This window comes from Apteryx mantelli, chromosome 15 (genome assembly GCF_036417845.1).
Source record: "Apteryx mantelli isolate bAptMan1 chromosome 15, bAptMan1.hap1, whole genome shotgun sequence".
Classification (NCBI taxonomy): Eukaryota; Metazoa; Chordata; class Aves; order Apterygiformes; family Apterygidae; genus Apteryx; species Apteryx mantelli.
The window spans coordinates 4,123,940-4,151,129 of NC_089992.1; the positions used below are offsets into that span (position 1 = coordinate 4,123,940).

The 27,190-nt window shown below is 47.5% G+C and overlaps 1 protein-coding gene across 1 annotated transcript in view; it reads left to right on the forward strand.

Moving 5' to 3' along the window:
* The first annotated feature begins 733 nt into the window (after nucleotides 1-733).
* The window catches only part of CHSY1 (chondroitin sulfate synthase 1), an 80,526-nt gene continuing 54,069 nt past the window's right edge, over nucleotides 734-27,190 (forward strand). The window contains exons 1-2 of the mRNA XM_067305524.1: nucleotides 734-1,017; nucleotides 10,423-10,918. Of these exons, the coding sequence (XP_067161625.1) occupies nucleotides 734-1,017; nucleotides 10,423-10,918 (780 nt within the window). The remainder of the gene's footprint in view (nucleotides 1,018-10,422; nucleotides 10,919-27,190) is intronic.

Genomic DNA, 27,190 nt, shown 5'->3' on the forward strand with positions numbered 1-27,190 from the left:
GGTGGCTGGGTCAGGGTCCCAGTCCATGTCCTGGGGGTACCATCCTGGTCAGGGGTCCTGTCCTGGGTGCTGTTCCCCACCCCAGTCCAGGATCCCCTCCCAGTCTGTGTCCCGGAGTCCTGTCACGGGGCGCCAGTCCCTGTCCCATTGGGGGATCCCACCCCGGGGTGCCAGTCCCTGCCCCAAGGTCTTGGTCCCCGTCCCAGGGTGCCATTCCCCACCCGGGGTGCTGGGCGGGGGTCCCGATCCACGTCTCGGGATCCCGCCGCAGGGCGCCGGGCCCTGTCCCGGTGGGGGCCCCATCCCGGGGTGCTGGGCGGGGGCCCCGGTCCACGTCTCGGGGGCCCGGCGCAGGGTGCCGATCCCTGTCCTGGCGTCCCGGGGGGGGCCAAGAGCCGGTGCGGGGGGGCGGCAGCCGGTGCGGGGCGGCCCCCTGCTCTCCCCCGGCTCCGGCGAGCCGAGGCGGGGGCTGCTCCGCGGCGGCCCCGCCACCGCCGCCGCGCCGGGCGGGGCCAGCGGGCCCTGGGCAGCGCCGAGCGGGCCGCACACGGCGCCTGTGCCGAGGGGCAGGGCCGGGGAGGCGGGCGCCCCCTTCCCTTCCCTTCCCCTTCCCCTTCCCCTTCCCCCATGGCGGCGCTGGGCGACACGGCGCGCCTGGCGGCGGCGGCGCAGCGCGGGGCGGCGGCGCTGTGAGGAGCCGCGCGGGGCCTGCGCGGCGCGGCGCCGGGCGGGCATGGCGGGCCGCGGCCGCCGCGCCTGGCTCAGCGTCCTCCTGGGGCTGGTGCTGGGCTTCGTGCTCGCCTCGCGCCTCGTCCTGCCCCGCGCCTCCGAGCTGGCGGCGGCGGCGCGGCCCCGCCGAGCCCGCCCGCAGGGCTGCCGCCCGCCGCCCGCCGCCGCCGCCGCCGCTGCCGCCGCGCCGCCGCCGCGCCGCCCCGGCCCGCCGGCCCAGAGCTTCCTCTTCGTGGGGGTCATGACGGCGCAGAAGTACCTGCGGAGCCGCGCCGTGGCCGCCCACCGGTGAGCGGGGTCCCGGGGGGGCGGCGGGGAGCGGGCCGGGGAGGGGGGGTCCCGCCTGACAGGTGGGAGCCGCGGCGCGGCGCGGTGCGGTGCGGCGGGGGGCGGTTCTGTGGCGGCGGCGCCGCCGGCCGCGTTTGAATTCGGAGCCGCAACGGTCGCGGCGTAACGGTCCGGCCGCCCGGTCGGGGGCGGCGGGCGGCTGCGTGAGGGGGCGCCGCCCGCCGGGGGGGGCTCGCCGGGACGGGACGGGACTGCCGGGGGGGGGCTCGCAAGCATTTGAGGGTTCCCCCCCGTTCCTCTGGTTCGGACGTGTGGCGGCGTTACGGTGCGGCAGCGCTCAGCTGCTTCTAAAGAGAACCGGTAGCATCATCATCATCATTTAAAAAAAAAAAAAGTTTGCTGTAACTCCTAGGATGGGGGGGAAAAACTGTGCCAACTTGCAGACATGTGCTTAGCAATGAGACCCAGCAAACGTGCCTGGGAACAAAGGATCAAACCAGCCCTCGTCCCTCTGCCGCCGCAGCCGGGCCAGGTAGGGCGGCAGCTGGAGCGGTGAAAGTCAATGCGATAAAATGCTCTTCGCTCCTAGCCAGGGAAGCCGGCACGGGCGCTGGCATCTCCCAGCTGCGCGTTTATTGCCTGAGGACCGGTTTTGGGTCCCGGTGCTCGGCCGCGTGCCGCTCGCTGCAGCCCACCGCGTAGCCGCCGGCCGTCGCGCGGCATCCGCGACGCCTCGATGAAACTTGGGTGCCGAGTCTCTGCGACGCCAGAGCAATCGTCCTTTGTGAGCGCCTGATCTGCGGCTTTGGAGAAATCCCCCGCTCTGCTAAATCGCGCTTATTGCTTCAGCGGTGCAGCCAACGGCCGGTGCGGGGAGGCTGTGTCGAAAGGCGCGCTTTGGTAATCTGGAAGAGTTAAGAACTGAAATGTCAGCGTGGATCTATCCGAGTTCCCATTTAACGCTGGGGGGTGAGGGCTGGCGGGTGAGCAGCTGGGAGCTCAGAGGCAGATCCTTCTGTAAAAAAAAAAAAATCCGCTTTATTCTGCCATAAAGCAAACCCTGCTCCATCCTCCTCCCTTCCCAGGTTAGGAAATGTTTGGTCCTTTTGGCCGGTAAGAACAGGGCGGCAGAACCACACAGGACAAAGACCATCTCTTTTCCCTTCTCCCTCCTCTTCCGCAGCCCCCTTATTAGAAGAGGGTACTACTTTTCTTTACAGCAGCACTGAGTGCAGTAAAATTGCTTAATCTGGGAAATCTTAAGCGTATTGCCCACTAAAGACAGTCTTAAGGAAAGCTTAATTCCTTCCCTACCTCATTAGAATTCAGCAGTAGACCTGTAATTAAGTTACAGAGGGTGTATGATTGATGCTTTGAACTGGGCAAAAGAATCTGTTTCTTCAGGGTTATATATTTTTCTTTGACATGTGGGATGGAGTATTTTGGATTGCAAATCTTAAGAGCCGTGTAATTTACATTTACATACAGAAAGGCTTGAGCCACACCGGGACATCGCTAACAGGTTTTATAGCCAAATAGTTGTCCAGCGTTCATCATATCTTCTGTCAGGAATTCCAGAAAAGAAATTTGTCCCGATATTGTCCAGAGACGGGGGTTAGTGTATGTAGCCTTTTCACTTCGTGGTAACTGAGCTGGGAAGGACTGTAATCCTTTATTTTGGCAATGCTTGCTAAATAGTCCTGTGCTTTAGGAGAGCTGGCTTTACAGGACCAGATCTGTAATAGCTGGGCAAGAAGAAAAAATGGTTAAAGAGGCAACTTAGCAAATCCAACTAATGGAATACAGTTCTGTCTTGGAAGGAGGGACGAATATCACTTTTTACTGCGCTTCTATTTTGGTTTAACCTCTAGAGATGTTGTCAGCTCTCCGAAGGGACGAATAATGAGACCTCTTAACATTGCGGGAGGCCTAAATGCATTTTTCTGCCTGCTGTTGCTAAAAGAAACAAGCTAATGTCCCGGTGACAGGAATACATTTGGGGGGGGTGGGAGAGGAAGGAAGGAGGAAGGAAGGCAAACCTGAAATCTTAAATGGCTTTTGATTGCCATGAAGTACTCAAGTAGACAATTGCTGGGATTACTACATTGACAAAGCATCCTGGTGAGCTGAATTGCTGGCACAGCAAGTAAGATGGGAAGCTGCTAGCAAGGCATTCCCGGGGTGGCGGGTGTGTAGAGCCTTGATAGCACATTAGCCAGAGCAGGGAAAGGAATTAGGGATTCAGAGGGCGACTACCTCCAAATTGCTGTGGTTAAAAGGGCTTTTACAGGCACAGCTGAAAGGGACCTGAACGGAAAACATTCGCTGATCCTTGCTGCTGTGAATCCAGATACGGTCTAACAAGAAGGGAAGCAATACACTTCCGTAAAATCAATCATGAGCAAAATGACCCCTGCAAGGGAAATGGGCCTACTGAATTTTCAGGAGACGTGATGCTCTGAAACAGCTGTGCTTTTGTATTTCCTGAGAAGAGAGTAAGTTTGGGATCTACAGGTTGTCGGAGGGCAGAGTCGTAGCCTTGGCAGTTACTCCGTCTGACAGCCAGGTTGGCAGAGCTGCCCTTCTAGAAGGCCAGAGAGATACAGCAGCAGGAGGTGCAGTGTCGCCTCAAGGGACGTCAAATCACGGGCAGAAAAAGAACCGTGCAGGAAGGAGTTAAGGTATGGGTAGGGTTCAGGGAAAGTGCAACGATACGTGCTAATGGTTTTGGAGTTGAGGAGAGTTCTGAAAGAACTACCGGAAGGAGAGGAGAGGAACAAACAGTCTCCCAGAAGATTTAAGTCCGCTGTGTCTTAGGAACAGAAATATCAGTCAGTTAACCCATATTTTTTGCATAGCAACTGGATTTCCTGGGAAACTTGGAAAGAAGCTAGTGTGAATGCAACTAATGGATAGACATCAGATGCTGGCGAAGGGCAGAGGTTGGCCTTTGAGACCACGTCTGCCCTGTCCATTGCAGTGTGTCTCTGCAGTTGCATAGCCACAATATTCTTGGTTTGGGACCGTCACCTGCACCTAGAAGCGCCGTGGAGACGAGAGAGATGCCGTTTTGTAGTATTACATAGTGATTCCAGTGCTTGTGCTAAATCTTCCCCCTCTTAAGCACAGGGCAGGAGGCTGCCTTTCGGGAGCCTCTGTTTTGAACATGCTGTCACACTGTTCATGGTGGCTTATAGGAAGCAGACTGCAATGGAATCTAAATACCTGAGTACTTGGAAAAGCTTAAGTGAAAGGCAGCCAGAAGGATTTGGGGTCTAAAGGAGTTTGTATCATCTGTCTAAGCCCACACTAACTGCTGCAGAAGTATAATACAAAACACATTTTTGTTCAGGCTTTCTTTTAAATTCGGATCCTAGGTCTAGGTTATTGGGTGGTATTCTTCATGGTTGGTCCTTCTGGTTGCTAGCACGGTAGTAAGATAGACTGCAGAGTGTGCACTCTTATCTCTTGGGGAAAAGGCCATGTGAAGTGACTTTGAACATCCTAGCAGCTTTATAAACATTTTACTCAAATTGCCAATAGCAATACAAAACCCGACATTGCAATAGTAAAAATTCTTTTTGTCCTGGTCGTGTATCATCTTGCAGGCATATGACATCCTGAGGCTTTCTGAGCAGTATAACAGTTACCTAAAATTTCCAAGAATGTTTATGGAACAGTGTGAAACAAATTCATTGGGAGCGACTAGCACTGATGCATGGGGGAAAGGAGCACACCATCACAGGGGCTAAGGAGAAATTAAGTCGCCTGCATATCCCAAAATAACCATATGGCTTAACCCGTGGGGCACTTGAGCCTCAATCTCCGTCTGACCCACAGAATACCTGTGTGCCTACAGATGCAGTCTTGCATATCCATCTTCCCTGTGGACACAGGGACTGAAGACTGGCATCTCTTTAAGTTGGAAGAGTTTAATTCAAAAGGCTTTAAGGAGCTGTAGAAGCAGCTTGGGTTTTCTGTGAAAGCTAGATATCAAGCTGTCCTGCAAAAAGTTAAAAGGAACTTCCCTTCAAAATCTGAACTCTGCAATGCAGATTTTAACTGGCAAGTTATGATCTTTTAAAAATGTCTGTAAATTTAAAAAAATAGCCTGTTTGACCTCTCAGGGGGTGGTCTGCAGTACCCCGAGCAGGAGCAGGTGTCCTGGTTCCTGTGCTCAGCTCTCCTGGCCGAGCTGTGTTTGATCACTTCCTCTGTAGCAAGCGCTTGTGGGAACGGTGGAACCGGTGACTTAGAAGAACAGTTGTGCAAAACTAGCCCTCATTCAACATGAAGTTCAGCTGAACCGTGTGTTCAAGAAATCACTCTTCTAGGTCCGTTATTTTCCTGAATTATTCACAAATTGTGATTTTCTTCAGCATAATTATACAAGATGACTGTTTTTTCAAAACTTTAAATGGTTTTTCTGGTCTCGTCTAAGGGAGGTTCCCAAGCTGTATGGACAAAACTAAAATACCTTTTTTCTAATCCTCTCTAATTTGGGCCTCTACAAAGGGAGCACTGTCTGCATAATGTAGCTTACTATGCTTTTGCTGAGTCTGCAGAGCTGATAACAAGGCAAGGTAATACAAGCAAATAATAAACGCTGTGGAAACTGAAGATAAGAAAACATTCCTGATTTGTGCTCCCCCCTGCTCCACGCTATGCTTTTTTATTTCTTTTAAATGAAGAAATGACTTATGACAACATTTAGTAACTCTAGCGGTCACTTTTAGCTCTTTGTCCATACTTTTTTACCCACACGAAATGGGAATGCGACTTGTGTCATGTAAATACCTGTAATAGTTGTGCAAAAATTTTTACACCTAAGCAGCATGCTAGTGACTTGCTCAGGTCAGGGTGCACGTAGGAAATCGTGCAAGATTTGACTGCAAGAACAGTTAACGGATAATAAAACTGACTTGTTAGCCAACAACACTGGAGCAATCCTAACCTCCTCTGTTAAAAGCCTTTCTTCTAAGGAAGTCTTACCTAACTTTTTATGTGTATCTGTGGGTTTAAATTGTGCCTTAATTCCCTTGGCAATACCAGCTTGCACTGAGAGAAACCAGGTCACCCAACATCGTGCGTGTTTTCAGCGCTGCTCCTAATGCAGGTAACGGAGAGCCCTGCAATCCGGATTCGTGCCCATCCTCCTATTTAAATGAGTAGATTCAGGTTACACAGAGAAGGTGAGGTCGGGATCTGTCAGAGCAGTTCTGTCGCTTGGTTTTTTAAATGACCGATTCAGTACATGTATCGGTTTTACTCAGAACCTGATATTTCTCTCTGGACAGAGTCGAGCAAAGGGGCTCTAAGCTGGGTAAGGCCACCAGAGATTACTGCAATAACGATGATCTCTGTAATAGTAAATACAGGATTCGGGTGACAGAAATGTTGTGACCGCATTTCCTTTGAACAAATGAGTATGACAGGGGAGTTGTGTGGGAGGGAAGAGTGTCAGGTTTCTCTGAAAATATTTTCATTTGTTTTTTATTATCAAACATAAGGCTACATTCTGCAAATCTTACGTTAGATAAGTCTTGACTGGAAGGCAGTATCAGCACATGGGAGTCAGTGCTGTTGCGCCACAGAGGTAACAGATATTGAGGAAAAAGCTCTGTGTCTAAGGAGCTGAACAGGTCAGATTGCTACCCATAACCAGAGATCAGGCACAGTAAACTGAACCAAAGATTGGAGGACTGGCAAGAAATGTAGCTGTTAACACATCGATCTGCAAAATCACTTGTGACTGAGCCAGGTTTGATTCCTCACAACATCAGATAAAAATGTTAAAAGTAGCTTTGATCAGAATTCATCCGTGCATTTGCCAGTCCTTAATTCTGGTGATAGCTGGTGTCTGAAAAATGTATTTATAGTTGATCTTACAATCTGTGTTTTGGGTTCGTTTGCAAGGTGCAATAAATATGTTTCCTGAACAAATTGTTCTTTTTGTATTCTTTCCCTAAAAAGGGGATGCGTGAAGTGGTGAGCTATGGTTTAGACATACGGAGCAGCACATGGAGACTTCCATTGTTTTAGCCTCCACTGAGCAGTGCTTGCGTTGACAAAGACTCTCATGGAATTTTTCGGTGTGGGAACACGTTTCATCTGTCTGAGTTCAAACATATGCTCGAAGCCACAGTAACTAATTACACAGCAAGTCTTCTCATCCTAGAAATTGCATTATCGCAGGAAATGAGCAAAGGCTTAGTCAATCCGTGCTGAGGGAAGGCCAGCGTGACATCGTGAGGCTGCAGTAATATCGTGGTACTGACACAAGTTGCACACTGATCCTTAGAAGCTGATTATCGGATGGGCATAGTCTTCCTATGTGCATTGTGTCCTCCACATATGCAGGGATGTTTGTCTGGTTTACTCCTGTTTCAGTGTGAAACTTAAAGATGGCCCAGATTCAAGAAAAGATTGGGCCAAACTGGCTTTGAGCCAAGCGGTTTAATCCTATACAAGGGCTGGAAATCAAATCTACCGGGGTTTATGCAAGTCCGTAGCTGTTGCTGCATGTCCATTGAATGGGAACTCTGTCTTGACAATACTTCAGGGGGTCCTGATGTGAGGGAACTTGGGTAGAGAGCAGGGGGTAAATTTAAACTGAGAACCAAGAGAAGTGGTGGTGGTATAGCAGAGTTGAAAGCCATTACTAAAGGGTCCAGAAAGGAGCTAAAGCTTGGAAGGAGAAAATACAGAAGATATCCTGCACTGTACATAGCTCATCATCCTTACAAAGGCAGAGGTTTCAAAGATATCAACGCCAAGTCTGAAAATTTATTGCTTGCTTTTGAAGACAAAAGTCAATAAGCAGATGTTTCTGTAAGACCTAATTTTATAACTTCATCTGACGATTGTCTGGAAAGTGTGCTGGTTCCATCTGAACCCAAGCTGGGACCTGATCACGGTGGACAAGATGAACTGCAGTTCTCAGTAGCTTCTGCTAACCATTTTTTCTATGAGATTAAAATTTGAATGTATGAAGAACCTGCTTTTTAATGAAGAAGGTTTTTAAACTTAGATTGAGTTATCTCCTTTAGAAAATACCAGGAATTGATACAGGAAAAGCAATTTGCTGTGTAGTCTCTTCGTTCAAAAACAGATGATTTGTCTGCAGATTGTGGCTATCAGAAAACTAGCAAAGAAACTTTCTTAATAGTTACAGAAAGTTCAAGATATGAGCATCTGTCTCCTTTTAAAACTTAAGTTTGCCATGCTTTGACAGGATGTAACTTTATAACCAGTAATACTGTGCTTTAATTACATCACTGGTGATTAAAGGCCTCATCACCTTTCTTCTGAAGTCAGCAGGAGTGTTTCCATTGACTTCACTGTGTGCTCTTTGGGGAAGTCAGGATCTAAACTTTTCCTATGAAACACTACCCATGAGAGTAAGAAATTGAGAAGACAAAGCTTTTAAAGTAATTTGACCATATTCATTACACAAAGCTGAATTAAAGTGTGTTACTGTTAAGGTGTCGAGATGTTGATATTGAAGTTGATGTTAATTAAATACCGTTGTATTTCCTGATGGACCATCTGGTTTAATTCTTCTGAAAATGTTTTAAAATTTCAGGCTTTGTATGGTAGCTAATTTTGTAGATCTCGAATAGTTTGTATGGCCCAGAATCTCTTCTACTTTTGGCAAGAACCTTATGTTAAGAAATAACCTGGTAAAAGTAAGAGTGATGTGTTCAAGGAATACTGCGTTCTTTACCTCAAGACTCTTTTCACACGGGGCTTTGAATGCAGATTGTATTGTGAACAAAGTCACCAAACATAACTAGAAAATATTCTCCCCATATGCAAAAAGGAGCAAAACCTATCGAGTTACCAATTAGAACAGTTTTCTGTGTCTTTCTATGCAGGATACATAAAGTCTGCTTCTCCCAGGTAGAATTTGGAGGAACCTGTACTGAAAGCTTGAAATTCATAATCTTTAGGGTAAGGTTATAATGCTTACATGATTGAAAACCCTCCCTGGCGGAGACCAAGTTTCCTTCAGTCTGCCTTAAGGAGGAGTCATCCTATGTCTGTTTTCGCAATAGAAATGATTCGGTTTTCCTGTGCAAATGGACTGGATTTGGTAGGGAGCAGCATGAAAGGTGTGGAGCAGCTGTCATCGCTGTGTTGCTTAGCACAAAAAGGGGTCCTAGGAGGGTCCCGGTGTTGGGCATGCCTGCCGTTCCTTCAGCCCCCTGGCCCCCCAGGCCTTGTCACCTGTACTGGGAAATCAGGCATGCCTGCTAGGGCGAAGAGCCACATCGAAAGAATTTTAACACAAAGCGGTGCTGTTTCTGAAGGAGGAGTGCACGTTGTGCTTAAAAGTGGTTTTAGTCCTTGCCGTACATTCAGAAATCCTCTTTGCGTACATCTGCTCTGGCAATAGTCTCGTGAGAGCAGCTCTTTATCCCCGTCTGCTCTCAGCTCAGGTGGTGGCTGTTGCACTTTTTGTGCTTTTTATCCCATTTGGCCTCTTCCCTCTCCTGTTATTTTAGTCTTTTTTTGCTGTGTGTCTGCAAAGAACTGTAGGCTCCTCAAGGCATACCTTTATCGGAGCTTTTTTTTTTTTTTCCCCCCTCCAAGGCGTGATTGTTCCTCTTCACTAAAATCCAGACTGAAGCGTGAGGAAAGCTGGGTGCCGATGCTGGTTTTGCAGGACTGTCCCAGGACTGCCTTCCCGTTAGTCTCGTGCTGGAAGGGGCAGAGCGACCGGAGGTTGCTCTTTCTCCCCTGCTCTGGGCTTCCCAGGCTGGCGCAGACAAAGAGCAGCATTTTGCTTCTGTCGGAGCCCTGCCTCCTTCTCTGCGCAGCGTCTAGAAAAGCTGCTGCCTGACGGCTTTCCCGCAGGATACCGGTTCTTGACAAGTTCCTGTGAAATTTGCCGTCGATTTACTTCTTGGAAGTCAGTGCTTCTGAATGTACATTTTGAGCTTTTGGGGAACTGGGGGGAAATGGGAGGTGGGTAAGGTGCTGAAAAACTTGCAGCGAAGCTTTTGAGACATTAAATCGAGTTGTACGTGAACTGTTTGCCTGTGTTTGGCTTTCCTATGTATCTTATGACCAATAACTGTTAGATCAGTACTTAGTTTGCTTAAGAAATCCTGCCCGCCACCACTGACCTACTGCTGTTGAAGTAATTTGCTATCAGTTACAACTACAAAAATGATATTTGGACGCTTGTCATGTCAGGTTTTTTGCGTTTTACCGTTTGCCTTGTGTGCAATATGGTTGTCCTTGTTTGTATGGAAAAGAATAACCCTTAAAGAAGTTTAAAAAGAAAATTTGTAAAGCAGATGAGATGCAGTTCAAGTTACCTCTGTTGTTTAGCATTCTCTACCTGCCTGGGTTTGCATATTTAGCTAATCTATATTGTTATTGTCTTTTTAAATCTAGAACCTGGTCGAAAACCATTCCTGGTAAAGTTGAATTCTTCTCCAGTGAGGGTTCGGACACCTCTATTCCTATCCCCATCGTGCCGCTTCCAGGTGTAGATGACTCTTACCCACCCCAGAAGAAATCTTTTATGATGCTCAAATACATGCATGACCACTACTTGGACAAATATGAATGGTTTATGAGAGCTGATGATGATGTTTACATCAAAGGGGACAAACTGGAGAACTTCCTCAGGAGTTTGAACAGCAGTGAGCCCCTCTTTCTCGGGCAGACTGGCCTCGGCACCACGGAAGAGATGGGGAAGCTGGCGCTGGAACCGGGTGAGAACTTCTGCATGGGGGGACCAGGTGTGATCATGAGCCGGGAAGTGCTGCGGAGGATGGTGCCTCACATTGGCGAGTGCCTGCGCGAGATGTACACCACCCACGAGGACGTGGAAGTGGGGAGATGCGTGCGGAGGTTTGCAGGAGTGCAGTGTGTATGGTCTTACGAGGTAAGGACGAGAAGGTGGAGAATGAGGTGCATGTTTCTGGGGAGGTGGAGGAGAGGGCTGGAGAGGTTGACGGCAGGGGACTGCTGTTGTACTGTAGATGCAGCAGTTGCTCCAGTGCCAGCCTCCCTTTGCAACTTTCTGGTCTTAACTACACAGTTTCTAGGCTGCTGTTTCTCGCAAGTGTCGCCCTGGGAGAGACCTACACAAATATGGAAATGCAACAGTAAGGAGGGACGTGGGATCTGACCTTTCACATTAGGCACATTGGAGGTGGGAGGAGGAATATTCATTACTCATAATGGAAAAGTTTATTTAGGCAGAGGGGCAGTAAGATTAAATCAAAATGGCCACAAGTCCCTGCAGCTTTGACTAACATATTGAGTGTCCAGGCCTCTCTTGTCTTTTTTAACGAGGCATGTGGTGCTATCAGCCTGGAAAATAGCTGATACAGTTGCTTTGCTTCTTGCTGCAGTTGATATGTGCAAGGTGGACAGATGTTTCCTCTAGCAGTGGCAGCTTTAGCCTTGGCCACGCTGCAGCCGTTGCAGAGGTGTTCACCTTCGCAGCAGCTGGCACTACTGCGGCATGTTCAGCCCCCACCTGCCGTGCGAGGGAGCTGCTGCGGGGGCTCCCCGGGAGCCAGGCCCACGGTGGCCTCTCCAGGCCTACCCTTGACGTCAGCAGAGACAAGCCACTGCTCTTGCCCCGAAACTCAGAGTCTGCCCACGCAGGTCTGACGGCAGATTTGGCATCCTCAGGAAAACCAGAGGAGCCCACAGCCTGCTTTCGGCAGGGCTTCGTCCTACCTGCGCTTCCTCCCCCTGTCGGGTGCCGGCAGCCGGCCGTTCCCCCACCTTGCTAAGTTCTGGAGGGGCCCCACGGGCAAGGGAGGGTTTCTCCTGCCTGCAATGTGCTGGGCTCTGGGATGCGAGTCTGGGGTGTCTACAGGGTGTCTGATCGAAAACGCCTGTTGGACCTGAGCTGCAATTTCTCCTCTAGTACCAGGGAAAATGCTTGTGTTATCCCTCAGAAATAAGACAGAAGTTGAGGGAGGAAGAGAGAGTGAACAGTTTATTTTTTACCCAAATGTTTATGGCTGGTATACAACTAATGATTTCTCATTTTACAAGGTCTGGTAAAGAGTGGGATTCTTTTACTCAAGTGATAGAGGAACTGTGGTCACGGATGACGACTGACACTGCTGCTGACTCACTCGTTCACTGGCAAAGATTTGTGTTGAACTCTTGTCAAGTTTGTCAGATTCTCTGCCCCCAAAAGCTGCAGCTTAGTTTCAATTTCCAGTTCGGTGAGGGGAAAGCCTCTGAGGAAGGGGAAGGAGTTTTCCAGACACACTAATTTATTCATATTTTTTGTACATAAAGACTTTCTGGTCTAGCAGTGGCTCTCCACATTCTCTGCTTATGGACTTGGGATTAGTTTCCACATTGCCAGCATCGTGGTTAGACCTTCATAAGGAGGTGTCGGTGATTTTTTTTCCCCCAGTTCTTTTAGAATGTCTAGAGTGAAAATTTTCTGCTGCTAAGTTGCACCAACTTTCAGTTGGTATTTAAAAAATTACTGAAGGTCAACATGTTGGTCCTACTGAAGCTGGCAAAGACCTACTCATTTCAAGATGATCAAGTTTTAGCTTGAAATAGCTAAAGATAGCACCCAACTGCAATAGGAATGCGGAGAGAATTAGGGCTTTTTCTCAAAATCAATATTGTTTGATCAGCTTCTGTTAAATTATCCAGATTGTTGGATTCTTCTGAGTGCCATGCATTACTTAAAATTGGTGTGTGGGAAGTGATTAAAACTTAAGACGTTCAGAAGTAACCCGCTAGTGTGAGATGTTAAGGCTCGGCTGTTTCTGAGAGGGAAGAGAGTTTCAGTGATGACAGAATAATAATTCTTTAAGGAATAGTTCCACTTCTGTTTCGTTGAGGCTTTTCGATTTAAAAAAAACTGTCATCTTTTCACTTTTGATCTTTTCCTCTCACTGCCCAGACAACTAGATTAAATGCGCCTGGCATTTTATTTAAGGTAAAGCAGTGGCTGTGTGAAATAACGCAGCTGTCATAACGGCTGTGTTAGGAAAGTTCGGTGCAAAAGCTACATTTTCCATGTCCTTTATGTGAATGACAAGTAACGGGCCGCTGTAACTGAAGTGCAAAGTGTTGTATTTCAGTGAGCTTCTGAAGGAGCAGGAAGTTTGTCTGCTTGTGGTCTTCTGGGGCACAGTCACCACGTTCTTCAGGATCCCTGTGCCTGGTTCCCTTTCTGCAGCACAAGGCTCAGCAGACGCGCCTGGCCTCAGAAAACCAAACCCAAACAAGTCGGACCTCGTGATGGCTTCCTGCACTTCCTAGTCTGAAGATTCTCAAATCGCAGGACAAGTGACGAGCTCAAATCTTTGACTGCGGTCGCCCCAAGCTCTTTGTTTTCCATTCCTAGCACCTCGGGCATGGAGAACCCTGCCGGACCTCACTTTGGGCCTGTTTTTCCTGCACTGTTCTTGCTGAGGGCTGGCTGCCAGGAGTCATTTTACTCCTCTCCGTGACTGTCACTGCCCCCTTTCTCTGGTTTGTAGGATCGCACAAAGTCTCTTCTGTGCTGCTCATCTTCCCTGGCACTTTCCCTGGTGGTGTGCCCCAGCGCGTCACCACTCCAGGCTCTGTGTCCTTTTTCTGCTCTCAGCAGTCTGTCTCAAAACCCTTCCCCCCGCTGCGTTTCTGTCACTTTATTGCTCTCTGTGGGGCCTCTTAGACCACTTCATCAGTGGCACAGGTTATTGTTCACTTCGAGCCTTCTAAAGATTCATTCATGCTCTTCCTGCTGTCATAACTTTTCAGTTAATATATTACAAGAATTGACACCATGCTTCTTCGGACTTTGTTCCATCTTACCCCGGAAAAGAAAGATGCAACAAAAGTATGTGCAAGCCTGAACAGACGATCTCAAGCTAAGTGAAATCTGAGGTGTTACCTCTGGAGCGCCCAGGCTGCTTCTTCAGGAGCAGTTTGCAGCCCGTGATGGATTTTCGGCTCCTGTGACTAGGCTTGTAGCCATTACCAAGCTTAAAACAGTTTGAGTGAGTCACAGATGAGACATACCTCTTAAATTTTAAGTTATTTATGGCAAGCTTTACCATCATTGTATAAACAAAACTGGGACTGTCGCTGGTGCTTGACAAATAGCTCTAAAACTCAGCCATCAACAGGGTGGAGTAGCCAAAGCAATGGATTTTTTGTAGCAAACTGGGAGAATAATTTCCTAAATAAGAGAGCTGTGAAATATTTGAAGTTTACAGATGGGAGCTTGACTGTTTATGTAAAGTGATGATGAGCACAACCCTTTCTCTTGAAGAGGAGAAAAGGCTCGTACTGAACTTGTTAGGAGCTTGTTAGGCTGTTAGTGCATTTTTAGTGACTATCGGTCTTTCGGACTTAACGGCACACACTGCTGGGTGTTTTTCCTCAAAAGCGATTTACATGTTTAAATCTTGCTCCTCTCATCTCCTCCCCGCAGCAGATTTTCAGTTTGTCTCTGCCTGGATCATGGAGACTTGCTAGTTTGCTTTCTGATGTACTGCAGTGTTGTGCCATGCACCGTCTTGGTTATTCAGTCTGACGCAGACGCAGCAGTCTCATTTGTAGTTTCAACAGTCCCAATGTATTGTTGACCCCAGTTTTCATTTTAGGTCTAGTATTTCCTTTAAATGCATGTGAATTATGAAGCCATCATTCGGTAGCTTAATATTGTTTGATACTGTTTTGCAGCTACTGCTTAATATTGTTTTAATATGGAGCGTTGCTTTGGGAGCATTGGATTCTCCGAAGAATCCTGGTAATTTTTATACAAACTCTTTGTAGCTTCTAGAAATCAGAGCACTGTTGGTACATATCCTATTCATTTTTGTAGTAATAAAACCCTTCTGAGATGTACTGCTTTCAGGTGATCCTAACCACTTTGTTTCCTACAGCAGAGTAGAGATGGCTACCAAGACAGAATCTAGAGGAGTAGCTTTATGCTTCCTCTAACTAGCTATGCAAATGCCCAGATGTTTTGTCTGTTTTTCCTTCTGTTCTGATCAAGGTGGTTGGAGAAAGTCGGTAAAAAGCAACAAGTGTGCGTGTGTGTGTGTGTGTGTAGGGAGAAGTGCTTTCTTCCAAACCAGCAACAAATGCTCTTTAAATCCTCAAAGTGAGGTAGGATTTTTTTAATATAAACATAAAAGAAGCTGTGACAGCGAGGGAGAGATTGCATCAGGAAACGTGGGCATCCCAGAAGAGGAGGTCCAACCTTTTGGACGTTGGCTAGGGGAAAAATAGGACTGTGGTGGCTATGGCTAATGGGGGGCTTCTGGGAGAAGGGGGGATTTGAATTGGCATTTTGTGTGGTCTTTCATCTGGAGTAATTGAAGATAATTGCTACTCTGAAATGAACTGAAGTTAGGAAAGCCCTTAAAGTGCACATTTTATCCTCCAAGTACATTGGTAGTGCCAGAACATACTGTTTCTGGAATGGACTTTCCCATGGGTAAAACTGAAGTCTGTTTTTTTTTTGCAAGATAGAAGTCAAAAAAAGAAAAAAGAAATCCTATAGTAATTGATCAGAAGAACTAAAATACTGGGGACAAATTCACTATGTGTGTGCTGCTAACCACCAGTTTCCTTGCTTTACCCTCTGGAAAAGAGACTTCCTTCATTAACTTAAAATGAGATTCAGCCTGTTTCTAGCTGGCTACAGTCTGACGCTAGCAGATGGAGCAGTGACTTTGCCCACGAGTCTTCTGCAGGTTGTGGTGGGGCAGGGTCGGGTGCGTGAGCAGGGGGCTTGGCAGGGGGCTCCGAAGCACCCCTGTCCTCAGTGGTCTGCTCTGGGCAGCAGGGGTGGACTGTGGCCTTTTGCTGCTCTTGCTCTGTGAACCTTTGCCTTAGACTCGAGGGAGCAAATGCCAGACTTGACATGTGTTCGTGGTAGGAGCATCCAGCTAGAATTCGGCATTTCTGAAATCAGGCGCTCTGACATATGCACTGTTCCAGCTTCAGAGCTTGTAGGGTTTTTTTAAAGTCAGAACAGAGGAACTTGGCAAACACTGACAGCAACAGACGTTTATATCTTGCCATGTGTGCGTAACCCATTGCATCTTTAGATTCAAGAAGCCTACAATACGGACTGCATGTGTGAGAGAGAGAGAGGATATAAGCATGCACGGTGTTTTTTGATGGATGTTTATAAATAGACTTTTCTTAAGCGTTAAGGTTTATCTTTAAAACACTTCAGAGATGTCTATTTGGCTTCAGAATGAGCTGGAAATCGGTGGCTGTTCATTCTGGGGGAGCATATGAATGGAGACTGAGGATTGTGAAGGTAATCAGGAATGGTACTTTACCAGAGGACACACAGGCAAGAAGAGACAAAAGCGTTGTCTGGACAGGGAGGGCGATGCATGGGCCTCGGAGTGCAAGTCTAAAACGCCTGACTGATGTGGCAGGAAGTTTGCGACTGTAGTGGGGGAGGCGGTGTGGTATGGCCACTGTGGTCTAATTTTAGTAGCAATGTTTGCGCAGAAGGAGGGCAGAGAGGTCAAAGGAGAGAGCAAAGGAGAACTCTGCAATTTGGGCTCGTCAAACCAAGGTGTGGGTGAGGAGGATTTGGAACAGCAGACAGAGATCTCAGATCTGCACCCAAGTCCTGATCAAGCTCTTTCACTTCAGCAAATATTTAAATATTTGAGAAACAAATATTTTAAAGGGGGAAAACTGACCTGACCCTGGTAAGCCATTTCTTAGTGACTTCTGAACTCAGGTTGGTAGAGGCTTTTTGTTTGTTGTAGAAATCGAGAACCACTTTGTTGTATATAGCTCTGAGAGTTGTACCAAAGTTACCCGAGTCTGGGTCTCAGTGACTTTCTGCTGACACTGCTCATAAAAGGGGAAGACTGTATGATTTGTGCTTACAAATGTCTCCATAGACTATAGATACGGTTTGAGACTGACCCAGTTTTTGCGTGCAGATAGACAGTTAATCTGTTCCTAGTTAGCTGGAAGACTTATTGCAATGCCTAAGCTTTGGGCTGTTCAAATGAGGAGTTCGATGGTGCAGTGGAGAGTCTAAGGAAGCTTCAGCCATGGATCCAGCAAACAGGATCATCCTTTCTTATTGTTTTCTTGAAATGCAGTCATTCTGTTAGAAATTAGGATCTGTGTAGTCTGTTGAGCTTAGGAGCTATCAGGATTAGCTGTCGTCGGGAGGGCAAATCAGCAAAGGCTAATCCTTCATTGCGTGGCGGGATAAAGAGCTCTAGTGACGTACCCCATCATCCCAGGTTCTTCCTTAGGGCACGCAGGGGGAAGATCTTTGAGTGTTTCGGTTTGTTCCTTTGAAGAGCCGTGGGGATAGCAGGAGGGGGTCAGGTCTGAGAGCAGCAGCTCTCCAATGCAGCATTTTTCTCCTCTGAACCGATGGGAGAGCCATTGCTCTTTTGTAAGGTACTGGCTTGCTTTACAGCTTGTTGGCTGTGGGACATAGTATCGGAGGAAATCTTTCCTTTTTCTCTGAGGAGTTTTCAGATGAGTTTATACTGTGATCACAAAGCTGTGCACTGTGTGCCATAGGTAAGCTCCACCTGATAGGAGATGTGAAAAGGACACAGTTAAATTCAGAATCTGGTCAATTTAAAAACCAGTGATATCTGTGCAGTCAGTTATCCCCAAGGGTCAAATATGTCTGAGCAAACTTTGTGTTGGCCAGTTTCCTTCTTCATTTTATTTAATGCTTGTCTCTGTGTATGAAAGACCAGGATGGAGTGGGGGGAATAAACCACTTCATGGCTACCTCTGTATAAACAAAATCTCTATCACATGTCCCAAGCGGCTAGACTGTAAAAAAATGATTGTCCTTCTCGGCTAAAAATGGACCTGAAGAGTCTTCAGCTGGCGCTCTCCTAGCTGGCCTGTGTGTTAAGGGTAGTTGTGACTTGGGTGTGGTGGGGGTATTTTGTTTTGGGGGGCTTTTTAGTGCAAATCTGGGGAGAAGCTCTGCTTTTCTCTCTGCAGTCTACTAAAACCAAGTTTTATGAGTAGCTTAGAGCACCAGCAGCATGGATGTGTCAGAGCCTGTAAGCAAGGGAGAGAAAAGCCAGACTTGTTTCACAATGGGAAATAAAAATGAAGTGCTGATGTGGGGAAGGGGCTTAATATAAACTAGCTGAGGTCGCAGAAGGGATGGTAGGAACACATCCAGCATCAGTGCTTTCAATGCTAGTTGTATTGTACTTGGAGTATAGTTTTGGGACCTGTTTGGATTTTTTAGTAAAATCAATTGAATTATTACAGTGAAGAAGCAAAAGGTGCGTCTTTTAAATGGACGGATATGATGGATATTGATGCCATATCTATTTTTACTTTCATATGAATCATTTAATATAAAACCTCATTTTTTAACCTTAGATTTAAGGAACCCAAATAATTATTCAGAGTTATTGTAGACATTAGTTTTAGCTACTTAGTACTCCAGGATAGCCAGCCATGCAGGAGCGTATAGCATTAATCAGCTATGAGGGCTGTTATTAATGCTTTGGGGAAGTTGTCATGGGAAAATGGTACACAGTGGCTAACACTGCCTTGACACAGCCCCGAAATAGCTGCTCTATAAACAGATCCCTTTGGTCTCTTGGCCGAGAGCGTCTTAGGGCAGTCTGTAAGGATGCATCTGTGACCTGTCAAATAAATTTTGCTGATTCGCCATGTTTGCTGTCACTGGTCTGGTAGCACCTTCCCAGTAAGTATTCCTAACCTTCTTGCTTTCTTTTTCTACAGAGCAGAGGGGGAACTTCTATTGGAAATAGCTGTTAAAACCAGGTGATCCGTCACCGCAGTCCAGGAACTGCCAATTCCTTTTCTGCTTCCCTGTTGCCTCCTTCTAAAGTCTCTGTCCTCGATGGACTGTGTGGTCTCCCTGTGCTGACAAGGCAAGGGTGAATTCAGTGCATGGCCGTGTTTCATTTTTATAGCTTGCAGCTGCAAATTAATGATGGAAATTGAGCGTGTGAGTCTTCCCGTGCATTGCGCTCAAGTGCACTTAGGTGTGTCAGTAGGGAACTCGGCTTTTAGACTGCGGTGGGATAACCATGGGTACGTGGATGACGCCGAGCAGGGAGGATGCAAGATGACACCCAGCAATGCCAGGTCCGTGCAGCAGAAAGGTAGCGCTTTGGCTCAGGACTCTGCCCTGCTCTCTGATGCCTCTGGTGAGGGTGAGTCTTCGTGTGACCTGACTGCAGTACGTACCCTGCGTTGTCGGGAGGATTAGTTGTCCACAATCTGTCTAACCTCATTTCCTGTAGAAACCTCCCTGCTGAAGAACTGCTGCTCCTGTTGTTGTTTCATGTTCTAAAATCATCTGATTTGGAGAAAAGAACTTAGCTCTACTTTACCGGACTGTTACACCATCCCTAATTGATCCTTAAAATGCTTGAAACGTTTTAGCGCTAATTTCCTGTGTTAAAAGCTTATCTGGACTCCTGGCGGTGTGAACTTTCATGGTTATCAGCTGGAGACCTCTTAAAATCTTGCCAGAAACCCTGATTGCCTGAAGGGCGAGGATTATCCTCCTGCGTGCCTAGAACAAAATGACCTTTATGTGTCACAAGGAAGTTGGGAACCTAATTGGAAGGGTTTGGGGAACTAACTGTTGTTTTTTGTTTTTTGCCTTTTTTTTTTTTTTTTTTTAATCATGAGGCTTAAAGTGTATTCAGGCCCTTACAGAAGTGAAAGTTTAGTTCTAGTTACGTCTGGTTTGTTTCTTACATAAAAGTGGGTTTCTGCTGATGCCCTCAGTGAAAGCAAGTTAGTTGTCAGTGATTCTTTTAGATTAATTTTAAGCAGTTTTAAAGTATTACTCCAATAATAAAGTAAAGGTTGTGACTGATTTTTATGAGTGCAGTTCTTGAGAACCCGTTTAACTTGCTGCCAGTTACTTGTAACTTGTTTGGTACTGGCCCAACTTACATAAAATAGTCAAAGGCCTGTATCTAATTTAAATTGCTATTAGTGACCCAAAGTGTTTTTTAAGATTTTTTTAATTGGAAATATCTGTTTATTCACTTACACTGTGTCCACACGGCAGTGTTTACTGATGTGGAGTGCTGCTGATAACAGCATAGCCGCTACGGCGAGCTCTCTTTTCCGAGTAAGCACCCGGCAGGTTTCCCGCTTGGAGGCGAGTTTGCCGTCTCCGTAGCGCTGTTACGCCGGCGCCGCGCAGCGACCGAGCCTCTGGTTCCACGACTGCGCTGCTGCGGTGTAGGTGAGGCTGCCGAGGGCAGACCGCGTGCCAGGTCTGCCGTTCTGGCAGTGTTGCTGGGGTAAAGTAAAATGCTTAATTTAGAGTCCGTTCTGATTTCTAGTTGAGAGCACGTGTCAGTACAGGATGGAGGCCCCCAGTGCTTACGCAGAGCTGCAAGACGAGGCTCCGAGAGCGAGTGCTTTAGCGCCGTTAGCTTGGAAGGAGGTTTAGGAAGAGGCACAACGTGCTCTTGCGTAACGAAGAGAGCACAGGTAGGGTCGTGCCCACCGGATCTAAACTCCGTCCGAGGCTCGGGGCTTAATTCCCCCTGCTGCCTGGCTCAGAGGAGCTCCAGCGGAGCGCTGTGTTTTTGTACTTGGACGCGCTCTTCGGAGGCATCCGGCACTCTGTGGATTAAGCACAGGTTCTTAGACAGAGGTTAGGATTAGCAGTGTTATAAACGGCAGCCCTTGGTTTGGACTCTATTTCGCGAGAAAGCAGGGAAATGGTAGTAAGAAGTTGCTTGGAGTCCCGAAGTGCAACTGTCGTCTTTACACTCTTCCTCCTTCTGCCGCAATAAAAAGCGAAGCATGTTACTAGCAAATTCTTCTACCTTCAGACTGCCTGGGCCTTTCTGAGGAGGTACCTGGCGTTCGGATGCTGCTTCTGAGCCCACTGTCCTCTTGGCCGTGCTCAGACCTTGTGTCAGTGTGCTGCTTGAAAGGCAAGCACAAGCTTGTTCGTGAAAACTTGTTGCCTGCTCATGTTCGTATTTGCCACCTTAAATGGGGGGAACTGGTTAGAATAGTGCTCTGAGAATAGCGCAATATTAACGAAGGTTCTTGTGCTCCTAGGCCTTCAGTGGGTTTACTTACTTGGCAGTAACTTCTTTGAACCTTATTTGAATTAAAGCTAAATGTTTTGGCTAGTTATGTCACCGCTGTATTAGTGAGGAATGCAGGAACGAGTGCTAGTTTGCATTATCTGAGCTGCGTTAATCCTTTGTAACTGTACTTTTCAGTCTGCGTTACTATCTTACAGAGAAAGGGAAAACGTTTGCACAGGAGACAACAGTTCCCTTCTCGGCATCTTTGTGTACAGGGAACGTTCTTGTCCTTAGTGAGGACTAAGAAAGTTCTTAGTAAGTGGGTGTTGATACTTAATATTTTGTGTAATTCTACATAAATACCGGCTGGGGAACTGTCGGTATTTTAGGTCTGAATTTTTCCTAAATCTTTTTCTCCTACAATCCCCTGTATGGGTGCAGAACGGGTTAAATGCCTGGCCTGGTTTTGCTCACAATATAATTTTTTTAATGGTTTCATACACCCTTCAGATCAGATGCTTCACTGAAAACAGTCTTGTCTGACTATAGTGACTCTCGAACATACACCTCTCGCATTCCTTGTCCAGGTCAGCAAGCACATCCTTCCCTTGCAAGCACAGCCTTGTTGTCCTGCCAAAAGAGAGACTTTTGTTTAACCTTATCACAGATGACTCCAGTTCACCTCTAACTTGACTGGCATGTTTGGTTTTATATCCTTCTTCTGGTAAAGACGCTTCCTGATATCTTTGGCCAAGGGGAACTTTACTTAAAAAAATAAAATCTGAGCGACCAAAGCAGGTTTAATCTTCTGTAAGGCAGCAGGGCTTTCCCTCCCCTATCCCAGCGCGGAGGTCATGTTGTTGGTACCCGCTGGGAATGTTTGCGAGCTGTGGCTTTTCCAGGTTTTGGGCAGAGCAATTGCTCTTTGACTTTTCCAAATAATCTTTTTTCTCCCCTCTCTCGCTCTGTAGAGCTGAAACGCGTGCTATAATCACTGTGAGAGCTGATCGCTAGAAAGCCTCCTTTTGCAACTGCGCTTTCCTCTGCCTTGTTCCTGTGTCCTGGTGAGGCCGGGCAACTGGAAGCTGAGCCACCTCCGATCCTGCGGAATAATGTGTTTAGCCAAATCCTGAAGTTTGCTGATGGTATCGTCACTGTTATGTGTGCTTGTTCTGAGGAGAAACTGTCCACGTGGTTTCTTATCTAGCCTAGGCCAAAAATAACACCATAGCTCCTGCAGCCTTAAAGAATTAGCCTTGTTTCAGAACTGGAAACTAGGGTGAAGGTGAAAAGGATGTTTCAAAATGTAAAAATAAGAGTGGTGGGCCTAAGCTTTCGGACGAAAGGGCTTTGTCTGGAGGTCGGGGTTGCGACGGGGGAGCGTTTGGGGTGGTCCCTTGTGTGGCGGCTGCCGCAGAGGCAGGTCCCCGCTGAATCGCGCGTCTGCTCAAATTTCTGAAAACCGCCCGGCTTTAAATAGGGGAGCTGCAAGCGAGGGAGATAGAAGGTGACCGTAATGTAATCCTCCGCGGAGCTGTTCCGCGGCTCCCTCCGGATCCCGGCCGGCTCCGCAGCCGGGAGGGGGTCAGGCTCCGCGGCCCCCGGCGCCTGCTTTGGGCCATCTCCCCTCTCGATTCGCGGTGCGGAGGAAGTGTGCAATGCGTAACCCCCTTTATCCCGCTAGGTGCTCGAGCGTCTCCCTTACAGAAAATGCCTTGTTTCTGTTCAGCCAGCACAAAGACTCTCTTTTATAGCTGCGTGGCTATACATCTGCTGAGGTGCCGCAGACTGTTCGCCCTGGTTGCCGCTTGAGGTATGCGAGCCGCGAAGCGGGGATGGACAGCGATATGTTGTTTATATGTTGCCTCTCTTTCCTTTTGAGGATAGGGAGCTGTGCTATGTCCTACGCTGCACAAAGCTGGCGTTCACTGCGGGATGGTGGTGGTAGCTGGAGGCTTTCCCTTTAAAAGCAGGCCTGGAATCCTTCCGTTTCACACTCTGGCAACCGAATTAAATGTCCGAATTTGGCAATGTGACTATAAGACAATAGAACTTTCTCTGGGGAAAAATGCGCAGAATTTGTGCTCCAGAGAGAGACCTGGCTTTCAACGCTTACAGTGTGTGCACCAGCGCAGAGCCCCACGCAGCAGGGACCCCCATCCTTCACAGAGCATTTAACTAGTGGAAAAAAAAAAACCCAAACCCTGACTTCCTAAAGTGCCTGAACTTTATTGTGGCCTCTGGGTTACTTTCTCCCTGTCTTTCTCCCCCACTCTTCCCGCACATAATTTTTCTCCTGTGCATATTCTCATGGTGATTTCACAAAGAGACTTCTGCTGAAACCAGTCCTGCCCAGAAATGCACACTCATCTTTTGAAATTTAGGGGAAGGAGTGAAAGGAGAGAGGAAGCTCTGTAAGCTGACAAAATCCCAATATGTTCTGAATCTCTGGTGTTTGTCTCCTTTGACTTTCAGTCATTTTAAGATTTGCCATCTCCTGACTTGTTTTTTTTTGTTTTGTTTTCACCCCACCAAAGCTAGCTGACAATTCCTCCCTTCCATTCCCAAATAGCATTCTGATGCTGTCACCGCTGGCTTTTTGACTCAAGGTAGAGTTTGGGTGGAAAAACAACTTTTCATTGAATTGCCATGAGATATGGGATGAAGGAAGAACATGAGAGGGACAGGCCTAGCTTCCCATTAAGCCCTTGTTCTCTTTTGCTTTTTGGGGCTACAAAAGTTGGTCTTTCCTGCTCCTTACATGGTTAAATATTGACACGTAGGAGCCGAGTGTGGCAAAAGGTGCGTGGAGGAGTGCCTAACAACAAATCGTGTGCTTCGGGGATGAAACGGTAAGCGGTGGAGACTTCGAAGCCCCTCCACCTGTGTGTGCACGGGTATGCACACACATGCACACAGGCGCACCGTGCCCACCTCCAGCACAGTGCAGGGCATTCAGTGCTCTGCAAGTACGCATCGAAGCAGGGGACGGTTGGTCGTGGTTGCATCTCCCCTGCTTCCCTACTTGGGACAGATCCATGGCATGTTCCACCACTGAATCTCTGTCCCTCGAGAGCAACAACGCTGTCCTGCCCAGGCCCTGGCATCTGAGTCTTGTGAACACGGGTCTGTACTTGCTCTTTTCTCTGGGGAATGCTTCTTTCTCGCTGAAGATCTGTTTAGGCTTTGAAGATGCATTTAGGCTTTTTGTGGCCTCTTTCACAAGAGGGTGAGAAATTATTTTCAAGTTAATTTTAGACTGACTGTCATTCCTGAGTAAGCTTGAAGGACTGTGGTTTTGACCTTGCTCGCAGGAAAACTTGGAGGAACCTGATTTCCCAGTGCATTGAGGGAACTGTTACCCCAGGTCTAGAATTTTGTATTTCGGCATCAAAGCGCTTTGCAAACCTTTCCCATGCTCCGTCCGCCCTCTGCGGAGCAGCAGCTCTCCCCACAGCACACAGGGTTATCCCCGGGGCACAGAAGGAGGTACTGTCAGGGCAAGGTTTAGAGCGTAAGAGGTCCTGACACCATGTCCTATAGCCAAACCACACCTTCCCTCCCCTCCTTACCCAGTCACTTCAATTAAAATTCCACCGTCAGGGCTGAAGCGAAGAGAGGCAGGAAAAGACTTGTTTTCAGGAGCGAGAGGGAGAACCGAATTTTCTGCCAGAAGAGGCCTTTTCTCAGACTGAACCTAAGAAACGTCCCCTCCCCACCAGTTAGGTGACAGAAAAGCTACAGGCAGAATTTGCAAAAAATAATCAGCGTTGTCTGATTTCATTCCCAGTGGGTATCAAAGAGCGAACAAATTGAAATGGAAGCAAAGGGCTCTGCAGGGACAAACTTGCAATTCTCTGACAGCCTTTCTGAACCGCGGCCCAGAAGGCTGATTGGAAATTGGTTTCTTAACGAAGGTCGGGGGAGCACCACATGCCGGGTGGTGTGGAGGAGCCCTCTCCCCAGCACTGTGCAGCGAGGTGGAGGAATGGGGAAGGATCTCCCAAAGGTGAAACGTGGAGAAGGCAAGAGAGCAGATGTGAAATCCAGAGAGATCTTATTAGTATGATGGAGTCCAAATGACTTAAAAAATGCTAAACGGAGGTCCTGTGAGTAGAGGTACTATGGAACCAAATTCCTTCAGCATTTGCAATATCGGGCTGACTAAAGGAATTGCTCTTGTGCAATACGGTTACTGAACAGATGTTGCTCCTCTTGTGACTGCTGCTGAAAATGAACCAGTTTCTTGCCATGAGGGGGAGAGTCTGTCTGCCCATGTAAACCAGGTAGTTCTTTTACAGGTGCTCACCTTCGCAGAAGCTCAGTACAATGATAAAAGTTGAGCTGGGAGGTGCTGAAGGGTGGAAGAGAAGCAGTTGATTGCAGTAACTGAAGAAACTGTCTCCTAAGGAGCTTGGGTTGAGAAGAGCTGAGGAAGATGTGAACCTTCAATACACTTAAGCTTAGTTGCAGGCAGTTTTTCTAAACGTATGGAAACTGGACATGTGGTGAGGGAAACTAGAGAAAGACTGAGATAAGCTTTCAGAAAGGAAATCTGAAGTGAGTGTAAGTAAACAGTAAGGTATTACAAGGTAGTAGCTGAGAAACAACCTGCTGTTCCCCTGGCTCTCGCTATGACACAGCTATAATCCATAAAGCAGGAAATCCTATTTGATGGACTATAATAATCTTATTCTTTCTAGATGTAGGAAATCCCCTGTGTCTGTCTTCCCCTAGGCAAGGAGGTATACCTGCCAAGAAAGCAATGCACTCTGAACCTCCGCTGCTTTGGCATGCCAGCAAAACCTCCCTGCACTGAAGTGACAAGTCTGATGCTGGGACGTGTTCTGGTATGGCAGCCGAATTAAATCGAAGCAGGAGCGCTCATGCACCTGACTCATGCATGGTGGCCCACACAGAAGAAACACTGAGCAGCCTGCACTGGATGTGGTATCATTTCATGCCTGGTTACCATGCAGGGTATTCACTCCTCATCCAAAAATGAGGTATGAAGCCGACTTCTTAGAGTATATATTCTTCCTGTCAAAGCAGAGAGTGTGCAGTGAAGAACAGTGGCTCGGATTTTGTTTTCTTCAGTAGCCAACATAACATCACTAGTTATCTTTGTGTCTGTGCCTCTTTGTGTGATGGGGCAAAACAGCCGTGTCCAGTTTGGGGTTGGTGCCAGTTTTATCAATATGATGATTGTACACTCACAGAAGAGAAGAGCTGCAGTGATTCTTGTGGTGTCTCAATGGTAAATACTAAATAAATATGGCCATTTCTGAATATTCTAGTTAGACTCCCCTGATAGCTGCACATTATGTTGGAAAGCATCTCTCTTCATGCAACTGTGTGTGCTAGTGCACTCTGTGGTTAGCTAAAATAAATGTTCACATCCTTGTGTGTGCTGGAATATAACAGAAACTCTGTAAAGGATTCTAGATCCTGTTCCTGAGCATTGTCACTTGAATGATGCTATCATGTATTTTTATTTTTTAATCCACAAATGTTTTGTAGCGTTGCTGCAGTCCTTTCTCCATCTGCTGTTGGGCATAAAGCCATTGCCATAACTTTCAAACTTGGAAATATCTGTGCAGACTCAGTCCTGCATCTCGCAGCAGACAATAATGAGCACTGAAAGCTAAACCGAGCCCATTGATATGTTGATGATCAGTAGTTCTTTCTTTCTGATTAACATTCAACCTGTGTCTTCTATAACGCTTCACACAAACCATGGAATTGTCCATTCTTCTTAGATCCGGTTGCCCAGTGGATTTGAGCGTATCCTGCCAGGGAAGTTGCTGGAGTCATATCCTCGGCGGGTAGTGACCGCGCTGGCCTGTGGTGCTTAAGTTGAGGTGACGTGTATGATCCAATTGGGGTTGTTTTTAACTTGCTGAGAGGCGACAGAACGACAGTGTGCGCTGAGCCCCCTCCGCGTCTGACCCGCTGTGGCACAGAGGTCTGTAATCCCTTACGGTTTGCTGCGTCCCTGCTGGGAGTCTGTGTGTCGTGCAGTAAAAGTAAAGGCCTGTGTGTTGCCGGCCTTTACTTTGGAAAGCTCAAGTGCCAAAAGATTTACAGGGAGGCTCAGTAAATGGCCAGAGTCCATGCAGTATCGTGAGAGCAGGAAGTGTGCAAGAGTAGATGTA